General features: G+C 38.5%; 2 protein-coding genes across 8 annotated transcripts in view; one reads left to right on the top strand and one right to left on the bottom strand.

Annotated features, from left to right (window-relative positions):
* The window catches only part of LOC130906948 (V-set and immunoglobulin domain-containing protein 10-like 2), a 17,949-nt gene extending 12,087 nt beyond the window's left edge, over positions 1-5,862 (top strand). Inside the window, exons 9-12 of one of the 3 annotated variants that reach the window (XM_057821703.1) lie at positions 2,665-2,787; positions 2,870-2,894; positions 5,155-5,246; positions 5,348-5,862. In XM_057821703.1, the coding sequence (XP_057677686.1) occupies positions 2,665-2,787; positions 2,870-2,894; positions 5,155-5,246; positions 5,348-5,460 (353 nt within the window). In that variant the 3' untranslated portion in view covers positions 5,461-5,862. Of the gene's footprint in view, positions 1-1,354; positions 2,788-2,869; positions 2,895-5,154; positions 5,247-5,347 lie in introns of those variants that run through there. The other 2 variants (XR_009061380.1, XM_057821705.1) reach the window with 2 other exon arrangements.
* chek1 (checkpoint kinase 1) lies at positions 1,040-23,554 on the bottom strand. 5 transcript variants are annotated; one of them, XR_009061382.1, is made up of 14 exons: positions 23,319-23,554; positions 19,131-19,245; positions 18,939-19,047; positions 18,074-18,138; positions 16,196-16,298; positions 13,953-14,141; positions 13,777-13,881; positions 10,899-10,982; positions 8,726-8,810; positions 8,495-8,663; positions 8,257-8,388; positions 5,989-6,090; positions 5,771-5,923; positions 1,040-2,333 (listed from the first exon to the last, which is right to left on the bottom strand). XR_009061382.1 is itself a non-coding variant. In XM_057821706.1 (13 exons), the coding sequence occupies exons 1-13, from the start codon at positions 23,381-23,383 to the stop codon at positions 5,828-5,830; spliced, it is 1,419 nt and encodes a 472-aa protein (XP_057677689.1). In that variant the 5' UTR covers positions 23,384-23,554; the 3' UTR covers positions 5,580-5,827. The 5 variants fall into 5 exon arrangements, 2 of the variants coding, with proteins under 2 accessions (XP_057677689.1, XP_057677690.1); XR_009061383.1 differs by lacking the exon at positions 1,040-2,333 and adding an exon at positions 4,694-5,049; XR_009061381.1 differs by lacking the exon at positions 1,040-2,333 and adding an exon at positions 5,392-5,537.

Below are 23,554 nucleotides of genomic sequence, written 5' to 3'. Positions count from 1 at the left end.
GGGTTTTCGGGACAATAGGCCCTAGCCCAGTTGTTCTTAACCTGGGTTCGATCGAACCCCAGGTGTTCAGTGAGTAAATCTAAGGGGTTCAGCGAAGGTAAAGAAAGGCAGAGCCCTATTTTCATACGCTGATTAAAGCTAGGCAAAGTGGCTTTTTAGACCAGGTTTTGGACTGGTTTGCTCCCAATTTAGAGGCTTCATCCATTTGTTTTAACTGCTAGTCCTTGATCTGATGGGAGGAGGAACTGGTTTGCTCAGTGGAAGGTTGACTCACACTTGGTATGAGGGAATACAACAGACCAATGGGCAGCGTGGTCGCATATTTTGACCTGTTTATAAAAACATGCTGTCAAAATAAGAATTTTGAACAGGAATTTTTGCTAAATTATTAGCTTGCTAAATTATTAGCTTGCTAGCTTAGATATACTGGTTTTGAATTTGGCAAAAATAGCTTTATTATCTAAGTCCGAAGGGTTCAGTGCATCCACATGTGAAACTTGTGGGGTTCGGTACATTTAGCAAGGTTAAGAACCACTGCCCTAACCCAATTCTTTACCATAAACTTAACTCGACACAGGGGTATTGCAGATATTGTGGTAACTTGATCGTAACCTTTCCTATGTTTGGAAGTCATTTAATGCTGTGAATCAACCGTTAAAGTTGCTCCCGTTATTGCATTGCTTTATTTCCCTTCTGTCTACTTTCGACATGTGAAAGTTTTAAAACTGTTTCATCATTTAAAGACAGATTAAAGTCAAGATTTTGCCGATTTAGGAGGATTTTGGATAAAAAGTTACTCACCTTAGGTTCACTACAACGGAGCCTGCCTGAGGAGTCTACCGCTTTTAGATGGGGCTGTTAACTAATGCCGCCGAGTCTGTCATATCTCATCTCATTCTATATACGTGATATCTATGAGACGCATCAGACGCTACCACCGTAGCATCATGTGGGAGTAGTTTGTAGCAGCTGTCGCCTGGCTCTGGGCTGCAGTCAGGTATTATTGCTGCTTTCGAGCTGCTGTAGGGTCCTTCTAGGGTCATACAGTCAGTCAGCGGCGGCCCCAGTTGCCTGATTAAAATCCTTATTAATCGGCTTTAATATCTTTTGTTAATTGGCCGGTTTTGGAAAAATAGCCAAATATTGGCCCGATATAACGGCCGGCCGATATGTCGGTCGACCTCTACACGATCAACAATGTATTTTGTTGCTTACATCTACCAGTTGAGTGTGCAAGCTTACTGAGAACACATTTTTTTTAAAGGCCTTTATTAGTGAATCTTAATTAGGCTGTGGTTAATAATTTAATCTGGTAACAGTTTAACATTGTTTTTTCCTTTCTTTATCTACTCAGGTGAAAGACCCAACCCAAATCCTACACAAACATCCACACACGACAATCATTTTCTGTTTGCTTCTTCCCTTCTTCTGTCATCTTATGTTCTATGTATATGAGAATATTCCACCTAAAGTTAAGCGGGGGAATTTTGGAAATATTCAAAGTTGGACAAAGCTGAGGATGTGGATGGAGATTATTACGGTACTACTATATGGCGCACCCTTATAAACTTTTAGTAATTACATTTTGAGTAGCTTCTATCAACAATCTAATACAATTTCCCTGTTGACTCAATGAGTTTTAACTTAAAATGGGATCTGGTGTACTAAATAGTACAGTATATAGTCTAGCAACATGAATCACAGAACTAAGAACTAATGGGGGAACCAGTGAACTAGCTGTTTTGTGTTAAAACTGTTTTTTTTTAAATTTATTATTATTATTTTTTTAAATCCTATAAATACCCATGTTACATCAGCTTGCAACATGTCCAACTTCAAAAATTCCCCAAATTTTACAACTTTACTCACGCCATATCTGTGATTGCTAACAGCTGAGAACATCCATGTTATAAGCCTAAGATTCTAAATATGTTAAGTGTATATACCAGTGGTGGATGCTGTTATTTCAAGGAGGGGAAGCTCAAAGTGTGTCCAAAGGGGCTCAGGGAAAGAAATTAGAGTGCCAGAAGTCTGTCTCTAAACACAAGCAGCGACAAAAGAAAAAAAAAATTTTTTTACTTGTCGTTTTTAACAAAGATAGTGTCACTAAGATGATTAGGAAAGTCTCCAGTTCAACTCAGAACAACAGAATGAAAATTGAAAAATTCTTCCCACGGACGTTAAACAACAAAATTGCTGATTCGCTCATTTCCCTGTCAATCAAAAAGGGATTCAGCCTCAGACAGATCATCCAATCGTCACGCAGCGTAGCAGAGCGTCCGGGCCAGCCAAGTCCTGCCCACTGTCCTAAGACCTCCAGAGAAGCACGGTGTCTATTGGGCAGGACAAACCCAGCTTTAGCAGTAGTGGAACAATGCATTCTCAACTCTGGAGATGCACACTGTTTAAAAGACTGTGACTCTGCTAGAATGAACAAAAAGTAAGCTAACCAAGGAAGCTGATTCTGAACAAAAGTTTAGCACGTTATAGCGCATAATTCGTCAATGGCATGTAGACACGACAGTATGCATTTTATCACTTATTTTTTGACATTTTAGGGGAAATTGAGCTTCCTTTGCAGTCATAGAGCAATCACCTCTGGTATATACAGTATATACTTTACTATGTACGATGGTTGCAATGAGTAACTGTGATGTGTTGCAGCCGAGCCACGCTCTAACAACCTCCCCGCTGTGATCGGAGCAGCTGTAGGCGGGATGCTCTTCGCGGCCATCGCGACTGTGCTGCTGCTCGTGTACATTTTCCGAAACCGCAACAACACCCCTCGTGAGTGTTGTAGACAAACTAGCGAATGCTAACGCAGCGCACATGATACGGAATTGAACTTTTCCCTGTTGCTTTTCCGCAGGACTTCATGACATGTTATTTGGCCTGTGAGTATAAGTTGCACGTACAAATAGTATCGTATTGTTCGGGCTACAAGTCGCACCAGCCAAAAAATGCACAACGAAGAGGAAAAAAATAAGTATCCAGAATTCACAGTGTATGACTTTTTTTTTAACAATGTATTTGTATTATACTGCTGCAAATAAGTATTTGAACACATTGTCTATTAGCTAGAATTGTGAGCCTAAAAGACCAGTTAGTCGCCTTTAAAATGTCCACCTCCACTCCACTTATTCTCATATATAAGTGGAGTGGAGGTGGACTTGAATGTGTGACTTTTTGACCTGTTTGAGGCGGTTAGCTCCACATTAAATATTTTGTGCCCCCCCCCCCCCCTGGAAGCAATAACTTCAACCAGATGCTTCCTATAGGTGCAGATCAGCCTGGCACATTGATCAGGACTAATCTTGGCCCATTCACCTCTACAAAACTGCTGTAGTTCAGTCAGATTCCTGGGATGTCTGGCATGAAACGCTGTGTTAAGGTCATGCCACAGCATCTCAATGGGGTTCAAGTCTGGACTTTGACTTGGTCACTCCAGAACGTGTATTTTGTTCTTCTGAAACTATTCTGAAGTTAATTTACTTCTGTGTTTTGGATCATTGACTTGTTGCAGCATCCATCCTCTTTTTAGCTTCAATTGTCTGACAGCCGGCCTGAGGTTTTCCTGCAAAACATCTTGATACATTTTAAAATTAATTCTTCCATTAATGATTGCAAGTTGTCCAGGCCCTGAGGCAGAAAAACAGCCCCAAATCATGATGCTCATGCATCATGCTTCACGGTGGGGATGAGGTGTTGGTTTCAAGTCTCCTTAGGAAGAGTATTCACTTACTTATTTTCCCTCTTCTGTCATTGTTTGCATGCTATCCTCATTAAAATATGAACACTTATACATTTTTGGGTGGTTTTAGTTAAAGCAGACATTGTTTTTACATCTGTGTGATTTTGAAAAAAATCAGATCACATTTGATGTTGATTTTATGCAGAAATGTGAGAAATTCCAAAAGGTTCAGATACTTTTTAATACCTCTGTAACTCGTAGGGTCTCAATGGCCCCAAGAATGGTGCGTATTTAGCCAAGAACTACACAGGAGGAGCTGGTCAATGACCTGAAAGGAGCTGGGACCACCATTTTCAAGGTTACTGTTGGTAATACACCAAGATGTCATGGTTTAAAATCATGCATGGCACGGAAGGTTCCCCTGCTTAAACCAGCACATGTCCAAGCCTGGTTTAAGATTGCTAATGACCATTTGGATGATCCAGAGGAGTCATGTCATCATATGAGAACAAAATGAAACTTTAATTCCACTCTTAGTGTTTGGAGCAAGAAGAATGATGAGTACCATCTCAAGAACACCATCCCTAGTGTGAAGCATGGGGGTGGTAACATCATGCTTTTGGGGGTGTTTTTCTCCACATGGGACTGGATGACTGCACTGTATTGTGTGACTCTTGGGAATAACCTTCTTCCCTCAGATAGAACAATGAAAATGGGTGTGACTGGGTCTTCAGACATGACAATGGACCGAAGCAGACAGCCAGAATAACCAAGGAGTGGCTTCGTAAAAAGGATATGAATGGTCTGGAGGGGCCTAGCCAGTCTCCAGACCTAAACCCAATAGAAAATCTTTGGAGGAAGCTGAAACTCCATGTTTCTCAGTGACTGTCCAGAAACCTGATTGATCTAGAGAAGATCTGTGTGGATCAGTGGTGCGAAATCCCTGCTGCAGTCTGTGCAAACCTGGTGAAAAGTTACACGAAACGTTTGACCTCTGTAATTGTAAGCAAAGGCTATTGTACCAAATATTGACAGTTTTTTCAGGTGTTCGAGTACCTATTTGCAGCAGTACAATACAAATAGTTAAAATAATCATTCACTGTGATTTCTTTATATTTGTTTAAGATTATAAACAAGCACCTACCATGAAAATTTCAAGACCGTCCATCATTTCTAAGTGGGAGAACTTGCAAAATCGCAGGCTGTTCAAATACTTATTTTCCCTGCTGTAGGTATCTGTTAACATATTAACAGTTATTCTGATAACGATAAACAAAACAAACTCTTGATCTCACTCCAAATCACTACCAAAGCCATTCAAGTCTTCATCATCAGTATCGAGGGCAGGCCCAGGCAATCTATGGCAGAAAAAAAGTGCGACTTATAGTCCTGAAAATACAGTAGTCAGTTTAGGTTTTACCGTTGATGATGAAATCTTGGTTTTATTTTTATTTTTTTTAAAGACGTCACAGTCAGTCGAGGGAGAACATTAACTTCCCAGAGGATGAAGTGGCAAATGGGCTGGAGGGGGAAATTGAGGACTCATCCTACCAAGGTAAAATGGATCGTAGGATTTAAATAATTCATCAAATAATTCAGCTTTTTGTCCGATTGCTCTAAAGAACCAAATTTTTAATGAAGATGTTCTTCATTTAGGTCCAAGAATACCCAGGGCAGCTTCACCCTTGGAAACTGCTGGTCCGGCACCTACCACGGAAGACAACGAACCCGTCAATGTCACCATCACCGTCCAGGCTACTGGCTCCTAAATCATGTTACTCATAGAGACATTCAATTCCGCATTTGTAGTTTTCAAGATGATCCAATCCATCCTTCCGTCTCTAATCTGAAATGTGCAGTTTAATTCCTTAAAAAAAAAGATCCTGTTTCACCTGAACATCTTTGAAATAATTTATTCAAGACATTGTAACGCGTGATATACAAATAAAATTGTCTCCTTAGTGTCTAAACAGAATCTCTATGCAGGTTGACGACAAACACAAAGCGGAAAGGGTAAAAAGGTACACACTTGACGAGACCACATTAAAAACATGACATTAAAAACGAATATCCACATACTGTATATACAGATGCTTCCTCCTTTCACAGTTCATTTGTTCGTGGTCACCAGAAGCTTCATGCGGTCGGAAATGCAATCTTCTGCGTGCAGATGATGTCACCCAACTTCTGTTTTATCTTCAAGAAGAGACGCTTGAATTCCAGACCGTCACCCTAGACAAACACGATCATAAATATTGTGCCAATTCCCTTATTTTAAACAATTACTAAAAACTCACCTTAGATAGCCTGAAGTCTAACAGCACTGTTTTATTCATTTCCAGCAAGTGGACTTTGAAAATCAGCTTGTTGTTGCGCTTGTCCGAGGTACTCACAGTCACCTGAAGTACAATTAGAGGTTCAAATGTGTAAAAATAAACACAGCAATTCCCAGAATCACACACATGTAAATGTAAAATACACGCAAACATGCATGAACACACAGCTTTTAACAGTACACTGGGAACCTCACTCCTTTCCAATTGGGTTTTCTTTTTTATCTGTGTTGCAATGAGTCTAAGCAGTGTTAAAAAGGCGCCCTCTGCTGGTTGCTGCAGAGTAATGAGACATACTACTGTGTTAATGTTAATCACAGGGATTCCCGGCAGGGCTGAGAACCGAACGAAAAGTGGCATTTGGTATGAGGCAAAATGGATTTTGCCATGTGGCATTTTTTTTTGTTGGTATGTGGCCAAATGGATTTTGCAATGTGGCATTTTTTTATATGTGGCAAAATGGATTTTGGCATGTGACATTTTTTTGCCATGTGGCAAAATAGATTTTGGCATGTGGCATTTTTTATGCTATGTGGCATTTTTTGGGGTAGGTGGCAAAATTTATTTTGGCACGTGGCATTGTTTTATGCCATGTGGCATTTTTTGGGGATATGTGGCAAAATTGATTTTGCCATGTGGTATTTTTTGCCATGTGGCAAAATGTATTTTGGCATGTGGCATTTTTGGTATGTGGCAAAATTGATTTTGCCATGTGGTATTTTTTGCCATGTGGCAAAATGGATTTTGCCATGTGGCATTTTTTGGGGATGTGGCAAAATTGATTTTGCCATGTGGCATTTTTTTGGTATGTGGCAAAATGGATTTTGCCATGTGGCATTTTTTTTTGCCATGTGGCAAAATGGATTTTGCCATGTGGCATTTTTTTTGCCATGTGACAGTGTTATTGTATAAGGCAAAATAGATTTTGGCATGTGGCATATTTTGCCATGTGCCAAAATGGATTTCGGCATGTGGCATTTTGTTATGCCATGTGGCATTTTTTGGGGTGTGTGGCAAAATTGATTTTGCCATGTGGTTTTTTTGCCATGTGGCAAAATATTTTGGCATGTGGCATTTTTTTGGTATGTGGCAAAATGGATTTTGCCATGTGGCATTTTTTTGGGATGTGGCATTTTTTGGGGTATGTGGCAAAATGGATTTTGCCATGTGGCAATTTTTTGGTATGTGGCAAAATGGATTTTGCCATGTGGCAATTTTTTGGTATCTGGCAAAATGGATTCTGCCATGTGGCATTTTTTTTGGTATGTGGCAAAATAGATTTTGGCATGTGGCCTTTTGTTATGCCATGTGGCATTTTTTGGGGTATATGGAAAAATTGATTTTGCCATGTGGTATTTTTTTGCCATGTGGCAAAATGTATTTTGGCATGTGCCATTTTGTTGGTATGTGGCAAAATGGATTTTGGCATGTGGCATTTTTTTGGGATGTGGCATTTTTTGGGGTATGTGGCAAAATGGATTTTGCCATGTGGCAATTTTTTGGTATGTGGCAAAATGGATTCTGCCATGTGGCATTTTTTTTGGTATGTGGCAAAATAGATTTTGGCATGTGGCCTTTTGTTATGCCATGTGGCATTTTTTGGGGTATATGGAAAAATTGATTTTGCCATGTGGTATTTTTTTGCCATGTGGCAAAATGTATTTTGGCATGTGCCATTTTGTTGGTATGTGGCAAAATGGATTTTGGCATGTGGCATATTTTGCCATGTGCCAAAATGGATTTCGGCACGTGGCATTTTGTTATGCCATGTGGCATTTTTTGGGGTATACAGAAAAATTGATTTTGCCAAGTGCTATTTTTTGCCATGTGGCAAAATGTATTTTGGCATTTGGCATTTTTTGGGTATGTTGCAAAATTGATTTTGCCATGTGGCATTTTTTTGCCATGTAGCACTTTTTTGGGGGGATAAGGCAAAATAGATTTTGGCATGTGGCATTTTTTTATGCCATGTGGCTTTTTTGGGGGTAAGTGGCAAAATTTGCCATGTGGCAAAATGTATTTTGGCATGTGGCAGTTTTTTTGGTATGTGGAAAAATAGATTTTTATGATTTTTGTTGACAAAAAATATATGACGATAATTATTGTTATCGTTTTATTGCCCAGGGTTAGTTGCAACGACATGAACGTGCGGCGTTTGACTAAAAGGTCAAATGCCAACAATTTCAAAATCTACACTGATTATAAAATATAATAATTGAAGATTGAGCGCACCTGATTGTTGCAAGTGAGTTTGTAGCTGAGTGCCATGTTGTCACAGGCGCCCTTCAGTGAAGTCAACGAGGTGTCAGCGCTCACCGATGTGAAGAAACGCGTCATTCTGCGAACTAATCTTTGCCACGGTGTCTGCATCCAAGAATTAAAACACATTAAAAAGTTAAGACTATCCCAGAAAACTTGATCATTTATTGCCAGTGAATGACGGAAACCATAAAGAGGATTCCGGAGTCACCTGACTTGCTCCCGGCGTCGCCAGCAGCTGACTACCCAGCAGCATGTGCTCGGGTTTGGTCGGCTGAGAGAAGCTGACCTGACCCTCCGATTGGGCAATGAACAGCATGGCTTCCCAGCCTTCTGCGGCTGGGTCGGGCTGGGAGCTGGAGAACTGCATCTGCTCATCACTGCAGAGAAAATGGGCGTTAGCAGCACTCAAAAAGTACAAAAAACAAAAAGGAATACTCACCTTCCGACTCGAGATATAACTCCAACACTTGATCGTTGGTCTTTGTTGCTACTTGAGTTTGAAGTAGCTACGGACATCTTTACACCTACGCAAAAATATAATTCTTGACTAGAGGTGCAACAATTAATCGAATAATCAAACACTAATCAATCAGGTCAGTCAATAATATTACAAAATGTCAAGAGTTAGAATGTCTTTTGTGTTGTTAGATCCAGTGTGTCTCCATCAGAGGTGAGGAAATGAAGCCAATTGCATTGTTTGTATTCTTTGTTGATGAGACGTTACTACTTACCACGAACGGCTAAGCTAGTTAGCGATTATGCTAATCAGTGTCCTGAGCGTCTGTTTGCATTGTGTTTTGGAGAAGTATATTAGCGCTTGAGTTATGTTAGATAGTAAAGTTGAAGGTAAATTTCTTTATATAAAGAAACTACACACATAAATCCTTTCATATAACAGCTTAGAGTCTCAACAGAAACTCCCATTCAAACTGTAAATTGTCATACAAGTGAGTGTGCTTTGAAATTGGATTGTCTTCATTATTACTTACAACATGCCTCAAGTTAAACTGTGAAGGTAATTGGAAAAAAAAAGAGAAATTTATCCAGTTAATCATTTAATTAATTGGCCGATTAATCGATTATAAAAAAAAAAAATCATCGTTAGTTGCAGCCAGAGGTGGGTAGTAACGCGTTACATGTACTTCTAAGAGTAGTTTTACTAAGCTTTACTTTTACTTGAGTAGATTTGTGAAGAAAAAACGCTACCCTTACTCTGCTATTTTGGACTACACAAGAGCTGTTGCATTTTTCTCCTTTATTCTACATATTAAAATTGATTCTTTTGTCAGCGATGCCAAGAGTAGAAACGTGCCTGCCGCTACTGATTTCACTAATGAGACGTCGCAACAATAATCACATGACTCCATTCCTACCAATCAGACGCAAGCTTCCCGTTCCATCTTCACGTTCACTCCCTCTCCACTCTCCTGTTCAATCATGTTGTGTCTTTAAAGCACCGTAAAAAATGAAGTCTCACTCTCAACATGACTCGAAAGCATAGATTTTAACCTCTCTCCCAGTTTTTATTTAGCACCGATTGATCGTGGAAAACCGGAGATATGATCTTTTTAATTTCAAAATAGTAGGGCTGTCAAAATTATCGCGTTAACGGGCGGTAATTAATTTTTTAAATTAATCACGTTAAAATATTTGACGCAATTAACGCACATGTCCCGCTCAAACAGATTAAAATGACAGGAGTGTCATGTCCACTTGTTACTTGTGTTTTTTGTCTCCCTCTGCTGGCGCTTGGGTGCGACTGATTTTATGGACCATGAGCATTGTGTAATTATTGACATCAACAATGGCGAGCCACTAGTTCATTTTTTGTTTGAAAATTTTACACATTTTATTAAAACGAAAACATTAAGAGGGGTTTTAAGATAAAATTACTATAACTTGTACTCAAATGTATCTTTTAAGAGCTACAAGTCTTTCTATCCGTGGATCCCTTTAACAGAAAGAATGTCAGTAATGTTAATGAAATTTTGTGGATTTATTGTTATAATAAACAAATACAGTATGTTGAATATATATATATATATTCAACATAGAATATATAGAATATAGAATAGAATATAGAATATGGAATATATATATATTCTTTGTGTCCTCCCTCCATTCCAACAATAATTTACCGAAAAATATGGCATATTTTATAGATGGTTTGAATTGCAATTAATTACGATTAATTAATTTTTAAGCTGTGATTAACTCCATTAAAAATTTTAATCATTTGACAGCCCTACAAAATAGTAATTATGAAGGAACGCTTCACTATTCAAACATGTATTGTACAGTATCATTACAACAATCGTCCATATAAATAACTTCATGCTCAGGAAAAAAAAAATACCATTGTTTAAAAAAAATATCCAACAAAAATATAAGCAGTTTCTCACAATGTTACCCATTACTTGAGTATTCTTTTCACCAAATACTTTTTTACTTGTACTTGAGTACTTTTTTTGCAAGACTACTTTTACTTTTACCGGAGTAATATTACTTTAAAGTAACGTTCATCATACTAGAGTAAAATTTTGGGCTACTCTACCCACCTCTGGTTGCAGCTCTGTCTGTCATTAAATGGTCATTTATCGTTTAGGACTTACCTTCAATGAACCAGCGGTCTTTCTGAATGTCCTCAATGGTAATGCGTGCTTCTGGTTTGGCCAAAAGTAACTTGGACAACAAACCTAAGCAAAAAAAAAAAAGTTTTTTTGTTCCTTCATTTTACGATATTCTACAATTCAACCATTAAACAAAAAAAAAGAGCCATTTGCATCCTTCTGCTGTGAATTGGACTGAGTTTATCACTAGTAGACGTCCAATCCGTTTCAACTGGGAGGGTGGCAGCGAATAAACGTTTGTTCCAGTGTGAAGGATGCCACCCTCCAAGTTCAGTGGTGCCTCCAGAAATTTTTCATAGGGTTGGCCACTTAAAATCTTGGGGTGGCACACTAAAACTAAAAGCCATAATTTCAGGTTTTCATTATATTATTGCGGTAAAAAGGTCAGGGGGAAAACTATCAGAAAGACTTAAGGACACAGCTACTGATATACTTTGGTGTTTTGTGTAATATTTGATGTTACTAATGATTTAACGTGCATAGACCATAATCCATGTCCTTAGTCCTGGCTGTGCATTTGGAATGAAATGCATAACTAATGCCACAACAATCTAACGATATACTGGCAAGCGGGGTGGCCAACAAATTTATGGGGGGGCCGTGGCCACGCCCTGGTGGCGCCACTGTCCAAGTTCAAACAGATTGGACGTCTATGGCCTTCAGTGGCAGCCAATGGCGGGCAAAGAGGTAATTTGGGGACATTTTCATGTTGATTTTTGGTCACTTCCTATTAGGGGTGTAACGGTACACAAAAATCTCTGTTCGGTGCGTACCTCGGTTTTTGAGGTCACGGTTCGGTTCATTTTCGGTCCAGTAAAAAAACAAAATGCAAAATATAAATGTGCTAGTTGTTTATTACACACTTTTGTGCTTTCAACAATAGGAACATTAGCCTATACAAAGCTAGAATTCTTCTAAAAAAGTAGCGGGTATTTAAAGATAATCCAACATCCAAAGCTTTCTTTCTGAAAGAAAGAAGAAAAAAAAAAGTCCTGTGCTAAAGAGAAAAGCAATCCCAATGACAAAGATTTTAACAAGTATTTTACAAATGAAATGCCTCAATGAAGCATTTTTTTTCTTCTTATGAACGGTTTTCAAAAGCTTTATTGGTGGATTTTCTCAAGTTAAAGCGCCACACAGAAATTAATAAATTTAATAGAGTAAGCAGCATCTGTGTATTATTCTTATTATTTAATTACAGGTGTTTTAGCTCATTTCAATTTATTTTATATAAATGAGCTATTATTTATTTTATTATGTGTTTATATTTTACAAATGTGATGCAGTATTCATTTATATTGTATATTTTATGTTGTATAACTTTAGTTCCTATGTGAATACTAGTTCCTACTTGTTTTGTTGTGGTAGGAGGGTTTTGTATTGTCCACGGGGCCGTGTTGTTTATTATTATAGCAGAGAGGACAGCAGTAAATCAACAAAGACAAGTCAACTGTGCCCCGATCTACCACTCAAGAGATCTGATGGACTCAAAAAGTGGGTTACGATTGCATATTAGTTTGAAAATCGACCGGATCCACCGTATTATTACACGAGTGACTTCCGGCCCGATCCTAGCTAGTAGTATTGACGCAGGAGGGCCGCGTCTCGCATCAAATAATAAACGCTGCCGTTCTTTTCGCGTGCGTCGTGTTGAGCCGCTTCTGGGACGCGTCTAACACGCGGCCGCACTGCGACTGGTGTGCATTGGCTGATTGACTTTAACGACCGCGTTTCACTGCAATCTCGCGGTGGCCAAGTGGGTGCAGGTTTGCTTTCCAACCAATGAAGAGGACACTTTTCGACAAATCTGATCTCTTACATGTGTAATCAGCTAAACTTTGTCAGGTGCTTCTTGTTTCAACAGAAAATTCATTGGTTAAACTGTTTGCGTGGTATCGGTTGGAACAAAATCCAGCACCCACTTGGCCCTTTCTGGAATCGGTTTGACACCTGTGCTGTAGGTCATTCACTAGGTCCCCCCGTGCGGTTCTGGGATTTTTGCTCAACGTTCTTGTTATCATTTTGAGTGGTATCATTTGGAGTCCCAGGTCGAGGGAGATTATCAGTGGTCTTTTATGTCTTCCATATTCTAATAATTGCTCCCACAGTTGATTTCTTCACACCAAGCATTTTACCTATTGCAGATTCAGTCTTCCCAGCCTGGTGCAGGTCTACAATTTTGTCTCTGGTGTCCTTCGACAGCTCTTTGGTCTTGGCCAAAGTGGAGTTTAGAGTGTGACTGACTGAGATTGTGGACAGGTGTCTTTTATACCGATAATAAGTTAAAACAGGTGCCATTAATACAGGTAACGAGTGGAGCCTCGTTAGAAGAAGTTAGACCTCTTTGACAGCCAGAAATCTTGCTTGTTTGTAGGTGACCAAATACTTATTTTCCACTCTAATTTGGAAATAAATTCTTTAAAAAAATCAAACAATGTGATTTTGTTTTTTTTTTCCACATTCTGTCTCTCATGGTTGAGGTTTACCCATGTTGCCAATTACAGGCCTCTCTAATCATTTCAAGTAGGAGAACTTGCACAATTGGTGGTTGACTAAATACTTATTTGCCCCACTGTGTACTGTACAGAAAGTAATTTTGGAACATTTTTAGTTTGTGGTATGTTGCAATATTTTTTCCAATGTGAAAACGTGCAGTGACTCAAAAGGTTGAAAAAAAAAACTGACAGACACTATGCTAGTGGAAAATTTTGGTAACAACCTGTTGGTTCGTTTAGTTTTTGTAAACAGTGACACCCTTTTAAAACAATTTATCAATCAAAGTATCGCGATATATCACTATTTCGATACATCGTCACACCCCTAGTCACAAACCAAAAGGGACAATATCTGATTTACTCACAAAGAGGCATCGGCTGTATTTTCTTCCAGGGCGGCAAGTAGGTTTTCTTCTTTAGCCAATCAGAAAATTCCTGACAGATTTCCGACGGCTGGTCCCATGGCAATTCTGAAAAATTGTTAACGATGCATTCATGGATTGAGCATTTACGTCAGCTCCCAGTGTGCGGCGTGCCTTACCTCCAGCTAGCATTGCGGTCAGCACAATCCCGCAAGCCCAGATATCTGCGGGCTGAGCTTGGTACTCGACCTGGCTCAACAGCTCTGGTGCGACGTAAGGGAGAGTTCCGCAGACACGAGACAACGGCCGCTCCCGTCCTTTGAAGCGAAACATGGTTGCCAGACCAAAATCGCTCAACTTGAGGTTGTCTGAAAAATAAAATTAGAACATACTGTACTTTACATGTTTGTTTTTTTTTAATTACCATAATTTTCGCACTATAAGCCGCTACCCACCAAATTTGGCTAAAAAACAGCATTTGTTCATAGATAAGCTGCACCAGACTATGAGCCGCATGTGGTGACTACCACTACCACCACAATTTAGTGTTTCAAGATTTAGCTAATTATTTATGTGATATTTTTTGGACATGTATTTTCTAATGGGTGCACACTTTAGTTAATATTTTTCTGAATGCTTATTTGATTTTATTTGCCAATTTGAGGTAACGACCACAGCTGTGTAAGATCTGGCACCTACCATTTTGAAGGGGGGTTATTTAAGTTGATTCAATTATGATTGTTTGGAGTAAAAGTTTTCACTGTTTGTTTAAATGCACGTTAGTTATTGTTTGAATATATGTATATTTTCCATCTGTTGTTATTTCATTAAGTTGACAATGTTTGGTTAATTTGTCATACCTCCTTCAGGTGGTCGTTAGTCTAGTCCGCCCTGATTTAAACGGCAACAGAGATGTGTCTGGAGGGGAGGTCAGTTTGGTTGAAGCCTATTTGTTATGTTGGCCTCTTTTATGTTGGGCCCAAGGTTTGTGATAAACTGTTTGTTTTGTGACTTTATTAAATGGATTGAAACACCAGTGTCCGCGTGTATGTTTGGTCCACTACACCACAGCTGTCCTCACTCTATTATGGGATATTTACATCAAAAGATATTAACCGGTAACAATTGTTTGACAGCAGCATGATAAGAGTGTCTTAAGACCAAATGACAAACCATGAAGCTTTGAACCAACTGGTTGCAAAGCTTCAAGAAGCTTCATTTGGCCATCACTGCTCCCTTAGGGGAGACAGTCAACCTCTGCTGCCACCTGCTGTCAAAACTGTTGTTGTCCAGTATGCCTCCTAGCATGCATTGTAGCGCTACAGATGTAAATAACAATCAAAATTCATGTTCTGTGCCAATTATTTCTTCAGTTACTGTTCTAGTCGTTTCATTTTTTGCTAGTTATGGTATTTGGAAACACTTTATTTGACAGTAGCGCCATAAGACTGTCATTAGAAAATCATAATTATGTTATGACACTGTGATGAGCATTAATGAATGCTTATAATAGATGTAATTTGGTGTTATCTGGCGAATTATCTCACTTTTGAATGGATGTAAAAGATCCAAGCTGGACATAAATTGAGTTAGCAACATAATTTGCCTCACGACACCTAATGACTGTCATAAGCATTCAGTAATGGCCATGATAGTGTCATGTCTTAATTATGATAGTCTTATGTAGTGCTGCAACGATTAATCGATTAACTCGAGTATTCGAATATCAAAAAACATTCAAATTAAATTTTGTTGCTTTGAGTATTTGTTTAATTAAAGTGGCGTTGTAATCGTTTATTTTGAAAGTGTTTGCATTTAGTCTTATTGATGAGGGTGGATACACTGCCCTCTGGTCTGCCTCTTTTCACATGGCTGAATCCAACTGCTCCCTATTAAGACCAACGTAAGCTAGGTTTTTGTTTGAGCTAATGTTTTTTTAACGCATTCTTAATTTAGTTTATATGTATATTTAGCAGTTTTTTGTGGGAATATATGTCTGAACCATTTGTTAAGAGCATCGTAAAGAAAAAAAAAAAACTAGCATTTCATAGCATTTAAGCTAGCAGACTTTTTCTATGTAAGTTAGCCAATTGTTCTTTTGTTGTACATAGATCCTCATTTAAAAAAAAATTATACTGTTTGAGGCTCAGCTCAGGTATTTTAAAATTTCATGTTCCTTATCCGATAACTCGATTATTCGAACTAACTAGTCCATCGATTAATCGACTACTAAAATATTCGATAGCTGCAGCCCTAGTCTTATGACGCCGCTGTCAAATAAAGTGTTACCTGTTTACCCAAATATATCAACAAGTAAGCCGCACTGGACTATTAGCCGCAGGATTCAAAATGAAGGAAAAAAGTAGCAGTTTATAGTCCGAAAATTACGGTATAGCAATTTCATACATGAATTGCTTCTCACCTTTGTCATCCAGCAAAATGTTCTCTGGCTTTATGTCTCTGTGAGTGATGCCGATTTTGTGGAGGTATTCCTGCGAGAAGGAAAAACTACGGATGGAGGTCACCTGATCAGGGGCGGAGATCCGTTTTCAAGTGTGTGTGTGGGGGGGGAGAGGGGGGATCAATACACAGTAAAATTTTGGAGAATAATAATAATAATACCTAATACAGTGTGTTCCAAATGGTTGACCCCATTCTAAATGCCCATATCTCGCAAACTACTTGATGGATCTTAATGAAACTAAATACACTCTATGTTGAAGGTCATAAGTTTTATTGTTTAAATTTACAAAGAAAAGTAAAAATATTTGTTGGTTTTATGACAGATTTTCATAAATGTTCAATATGAGCGCCGCCTGTAACCTAATTTGTTCTGTGTTGGTGCCTTCTTTGCAAAATTTGTGAAGAAGGCACACTGCACTGTCTTTGGTGACTGAGTCCGAGCATACTCTAACACGCAAAATTCCTTCTCTTTTGAAGTGAACGGCATTTCTTAACCTGAAAAGATAGAAATGCCAAATGTTACACAAAAACTTGAAATGTGTTATCACGAGCTGTAAAAATTGGAGGTCATTCCAACGAAAATTGTCAAAATTATTGGCCTACGAAATGGGGTCAAACATTTTGGAACACCCTATATAATAAATCCTTCCCGGAAATAAATCTGTTATTAAAATCGGAACTATTTCTGAAATCAATACTCAAACAGTTAGCCATTTAGAGCAACAGAAATAAAAAATTACAGGCTCCTTCTCTCTTTTCTCCTCTCTGTCTGTGACTCACCTTATGCTTAGCTATTATCAGCTTTTAGCTTAGTTTAACAGCACTCAGTAATGAAGAATAGACCTGGAGAAATTATGCAAAATAGATAGTCTGAACCTCCAGAATTTAGTTCATGGGATGTTTTAGAACTAGCGTGACTGTCAGTGTTTGTGAGTGGATAACCCCTTTCACGCACATATCTCGGTAAATTCCCGTGTAAGCCAACGCGGGATTCTGCCGTGTCATGGCTTTCACACATGGGGAAATGTCCCTGGAATAAACCGGGTTGTAAGTGTGAAAGTGGTTTCATTTATCCCCGGTTGGGATCTCGGCACTCTTTGTGCGGGAAGGGCGGCTAATGAGATTTCATAACCCGGACATGTCATTTTTGGTCAGCATCAGCTGTCACATTTTGTTGGCCAGATCGTGTTTTGTTACAGAGCCGGTTGAGGGAGCGTTCCCGATGTCGTACCTGCAGCCAATTCAAGCTCATCAAAACTGTATCTAAGACCAGGCGGTCCAAGAGAAGGGTGCTGAGATATTAACTTGCTGGGCGCCATTCGATACCTTGAACTCTCGAATTTTGTAATTTGCTAGCTTGTTCGTCTGCCACCATCGTTTTGAAATCCCCGTCGACCTACTGTCACGGACCCATTGTGTTATTCCCCCTTTTCCGCGATCGCGAATATATTTGTTTGTATTTAATAAACCCTTGAAGGGATCCCTCCGTTTTCTGCTTTGAGGTACAACCTTATTTCCGCAGTTGCGGACCCTAACATGGGCAACAAAATAAACCACACATTTCCAAAGATGGACGATGGACTTTCTTCCTTGGCTGTACGATCAAGTAGCAATTTAGTTTCGTTACGTTTTCAGTTTAACTTTGCCATCTCCAGTTTGCCATATTGATAATAGTGATGTTTGTTTACCGCTTTTCATCTTACTGCGAAGAAAGAGGAAATGACGATCGGCCCGCCTGGCCCCGCCATGATATTTACGTCATCAGCCATCATGTTGTGACCTGGAAATCAAACGCGCTCTTGCACCTGACACACACACTCAAAAACGCTTTACTCACCACAGCGGCGACAAGTTGCTGGAAAAATTTGTGAGCATCTTTCTCTGCCATTCCGACATCCGGCTCTAATGAGAAAAAGCAACATTTATTTATTGGGAATGGCATAATATATATATTGTAGGGCTGTCAAAATGATCGCTTTAACGGGCGGTAATTAATTTTTTAAATTAATCAGGTTAAAATATCTGACGCAATTAACGCACATGCCCTGCTCAAACAGACTAAAATGACAGCACAGTCTAATGTCCGCTTGTTACTTGTTTTTTGGTGTTTGGCGCCCTCTGCTGGCATTTGGGTCCAACTGATTTTATGGGTTAGTACCATGAGTGAGCATTGTGTAATTATTGACATCAACAATGGCGGGCTACTAGTTTATTTTTTGATTGAAAATTTTACAAATTTTAATAAAACGAAAACATTAAGAGGGGTTTTAATATAAAATTTCTATAACTTGTACTAACATTTATCTTTTAAGAACTACAAGTCTTTCCATACATGGATCGCTTTAAGAGACTGTTAATGCCATCTTGTTGATTTATTGTTATAATAAACAAATACAGTACTTATGTACCTTATATTGAATGTATATATCCGTCTTGTGTTTTATCTTTCCATTCCAACAATAATTTACAGAAAAATATGGCATATTTTATAGATGGTTTGAATTGCGATTAATTACGATTAATTAATTTTTAAGCTGTAATTAACTCGATTAAAAATTTTAATCGTTTGACAGCCCTAATATATTTATTATTTATTCAGTTACTTGTGGCAGCACAACTTCATGAATTCAGATATTTGAAAAAAAAAAAAATCAATTGCCTGTTTTATGGAGGCTTTTATTTGGGGAAAATTGTAATCTCACCAATGCGATCAAACAGCTCGCCTCCAGTGCAGTACTCCAAAAAGAGGTAGACTGTAGTTCCTTCTGTCCGACAGCCGAAGAATCGCACAATGTTGTGGTGGTTGAGCACCTGCCAAATAGTACAAAAAGTCCACACATTAAGAATGATTAAATTATTTCATCGTAATAATAACAGCAGAGTTCACATCATGCCTTGTGCACGCAGATTTCCTTCCTGACATTTTCCGCACACTCTTTGGCTTGCAAGGTGTCGATCACTTTTACTGCGACTGCCTCCTGTGTCTGTCTGTTCACCAGCAGCCTCACTCTGATCAAAAGGGCAAAGTGAGGAACATCTGTTCAATGTACGCTGACATGTACACATGTAACAGGAGTCAGGGGTCAGCTTAGTGGGGTGCCAGGCCTTAAGGGGGCCTGGTTTGCGGGTGTAAACGGGGTGTGGTTGGGCGAGGGGAGGTTCAAACAGAAAGGTAAGATGATGCACGGAGCTGTAATAATCAGCCCATGCACCCCCCTCGGTCATCTGGAGGGAACCACAACAAATTAGCACATGCCCCCGCCCACACACACTACAATAGTGTTGCAACAATTCACTCGAGTAATTCTATTTGGAAAAAAAACTTTGAATTCAATTTTGCTGCTTCAATTATTCGTTTGAGTGGCGTTGTAATGGTTTGTTTTGAAAGTGTTGCATTTACTTTTAATGATTTGGATACACTGCCGTCTGGTGGCAACAGTGAATATGACACAACTGGTGAAATACGGCTAAATCCAACGTAAAACTGTACGTGTTTTAGCTAATACTGTATGTTTGTTTATGTATTCGTAATTTAGAGGTATATTTAGCATTTTTGTGGAAATATGCGTTTGAACGATTTGTTAAGAGAATTGTTAAAAACTTTTTTTTTTAAAGCAAGTTAGGCTAACTTGATCTACTAAATGTACATATCAATTGGACTAATTAGACATTTAAACTCCAATTGTTTTATGTTAAGTGTTTTATTGTCGAAATGCAAGCTCACAGTTGTATATGTGTTTGTTACAGCTTTACAAAAAAATCAAAATGTGGAAAAAGTGAAGGAAGTCAAAAAGTTCAAAGAACCACAAATTGTCTTTTTTGCGGTCTATCTAGCTGAATAACATCACATTTAGTTAGGACAGAATAGGTGTAATAAAATAACTTCGCCTGAGGATTTTCTTTTTAATAGGGGTGCACGATAATAATCTTTTGAAACTGATACCGATAACTTCCTGCTCTTTAAGGCCGATACAATAACCAATAATATACCGTAATTTCCCGAATATAACGCGCACTTTTTTCCCCCAAAATCAACTTGTAAACTCATGGTGCGCATTATAAACGGGTACATGGATGGAGACAGAAATATATATGTATTACATATATATATATAAACCGATTTTTTTTCATTGACACGGCCACGTTGTGTTGAAGAAACGTATGCGGCGACCCGTTGCCGACCATTACGGTACGTGACGTCACCATTTTGTTTCGGTAATACTTCACTCTAATCGGCCGAATGATTTCGTCTGTGTTAAATTCTGCTTTTTTCTCTCTTCATAAAGCACAGAATTTAGTTTCTTGAACTCATTTGAGTCGACGTTTATTGCAGCTCCGCAATTCGGACCATAACAAACGTGTCGTGTTGACAGTGATGAGCTCTCACGGATTTCCGACTTACGTTCTGACTTTCATTTTACCGTATCAATCCATGGAAGAAACATTTATTCATCATGAGGAAACGAGCAAGTTATACACCAGCCTTTAAAAGAAAAGTCACATCCGTTTTGTTTTCTCCTAGATTCTGGTAAGTTGGAGAAATTGTCAAATCATATTATTACCGTAAATATTGTCAGTTTACGGTAATGTTTTGAACTACCAATGTGCTATGCTTGTGCTGTGTTTCACCAGTCAGTAAAATGACATCTCTGTATCTGTACACAAGCTCTGTTTTCTTGTATTCTTCTATTTATTGGTGCTAAAATTAGGGTGCGCGTTATAAACGGGTACAATAATTTTCCCTACATTTTACAAGTAAATTTGGGGTGCGCATTATACACGGGCGCGCCTTATATTCGGGAAATTACGGTATACCACTGGTGTCAAACTGATTCCATAAAGGGCTAAAGTGGGTGCAGTTTTTCTTTCCAACCAATGAAAAGGACACCTTTCGACAAATCTGATCTCTTACATGTGTAATCAGCTAAACTTTGTCAGGTGCTTCTTGTTTCAACAGAAAATTCATTGGTTAAACTGTTTGCGTGGCATCGGTTGGAACAAAATCCAGCACCCACTTGGCCCTTTGTGGAATTGGTTTGACGCCTATGATATATACTGTATATAATTTTTCAATGTATATTCACCTGAGTTTTTGAACACCTGTAGGTCAAAAATACTAGTGGTGGAATCAGCATAGATTTGCCTTTGACGTAACCGGAATTTTCATGATGATATGAACATTACTATAATAAACCAAACAAAGACAAGAACAGTTTTGACTTCAAATAAAGTGCCCATATTCATTTTTTCCAATAAATATACTGGACTGTCTCAGGAAATTAGAATACACAACATTCTAATTTTTTGAGACAGTCCTGTATATATACACAGGACTGTCTCAAAAAATTAGAATATTGTGTATTCTAATTTCCTGAGACAGTCCAGTAATTACCAAACTTCACTGTTTTGTGGCAAAAGGTGGATTTTTCAGATGAATCTTCCATTGAATTACGACACAGTCGCTGCAAATATTGCAGGAGACCTACTGGAGCCCGCATGGATCAGAGATTCACTCAGAATACAGTGAAGTTTAGTGGTGGCAAAATCATGGTCTGGGATTAAATCCAGTATGGGGGTGTGTGAGAGATCTGCAGGGTAGAAGGCAACATTAATAATCTGAAATATCAACAAATCTTAGCTGCCTCTTACATTCCTAACAATAAAAAGGGACAAATTCTGCAGCAGGATGGTGCTCCATCGCATACTTCAATCTCTACCTCAAAGTTCTTCAAGGCAAAGAAGATCAAGATCCTCCAGGACTGGCCAGCCCAGTCACTAGACATGAACAGGATGAAAGAGGAAGCATGAAAGACGAAACCCAAGAATGTTGATGAACTCTGGAAGGCATGCAAGACTGCTTTCTTTTATGTTCCTGATGACTTCATCAATAAATTTTATGAATCCTTGCCGAACTGCATGGATGCAGTCCTTCAAGCCCACGGAAGTCATACAACATATTAAATTTGGATCTCACAGCACCACTATTTAATTCGTTTATGTTATGTAACATATTTTTGTATTTGAAGTACATTTTTTGTTCAATTTTCACACTACTTTCTGTCGGTGACAAAACTCTTGTCTTGCCAAAATTTGACCTTTATGTCTGCATTAAATGATAAATCTTTTTTCAGTTAAACAAATATATTTTGTACATTCAACATCATTTGGGAGGGTCTTAGCTTTCATATGAGCCATTTCTGAAACCAATTGAATAATTAGAAGTCAGGTTATTAGCAATTGTTTCTACAATATGGATAAGCGACAAGACTTTTGTCAGGGACTGTATAATGTTATTGAATTTATTGGGATTACGTCATAATTCCTATTATCGGACCGATAATTATCGTGCACCTCTACTTTTTCATAAAATCATTATTTTGTTGCACTTAGATGTTTTTTTTTCCAATTACTGTTTGAGGCTATGTGGCAACACATTAAATGTTTGTTATTCGATTAATCAAAATAATTGTTCGATAGATCAATGGATTACTTAAATAATCGATATCTGCTGCCCTACACGACACGATAATCTTGACGAGGGGCCCCTCTTTTAAGCAAATAGCGTATGTTTATGTTATAAGTACACAAACTTGGTTCATTTCTTATTTTCTCCCATTTTGTTTTGGTCTATCCACTTTCAAAATTGGAACTTTGTATTTGCATGCTGTTTGTTTCTCATATGTCAACTATTAATGCAACACATTCTCCTTTAAATTGGGTGAATTTAATTAGTTCTACACTTTTTGTATATGGATGTAGAAACTTTTGTTCTTAAAATTTAATTTCCAAACGTGTATTCGTATATGACTATTACATACCCTTTCTTGGTTATTTAATTTGAATAGGGGCACGTTACTATGCCAAGTTTGACAGGAGGATTGTCTTTTTTTTGTGAACCTTTGTCAGAGAAATTAAAGGCTCATCACACCAGCAGTCTTAGCCTACGTCATTATTAACACACAACGCAGAAGAACACCACCAGTTACATACACAAGAATGAAATATTCAAAATCTGTATTCAATTCATAACATAGTGGATGCTAATCGTTACATTAAAGACATGAAACAATGAGGATTCTTACTCTCCATAAGCGCCTTCTCCAAGTGTCTGAACAAGATCCCAGTCCTGCACAAAAGGCACCGCCATACTAACAACAAAAGCAAGGTTATAAACACATTCGTATCTCTTGAGCTAATAGTTGATCGCTATTTGGAGCGAGACATCAAATAAATACGCTCTTTAATTCTTCGTTAATCTGTAAACCAGAGGCGCTTCCGTTTGTCAAATCGGCGCGCTGTTTTTGCACACGCCCGCTTC

The sequence above is a fragment of the Corythoichthys intestinalis genome, chromosome 18 (assembly GCF_030265065.1).
Source record: "Corythoichthys intestinalis isolate RoL2023-P3 chromosome 18, ASM3026506v1, whole genome shotgun sequence".
NCBI lineage: Eukaryota > Metazoa > Chordata > Actinopteri > Syngnathiformes > Syngnathidae > Corythoichthys > Corythoichthys intestinalis.
This window is presented reverse-complemented; position numbering and strand designations above follow the sequence as displayed.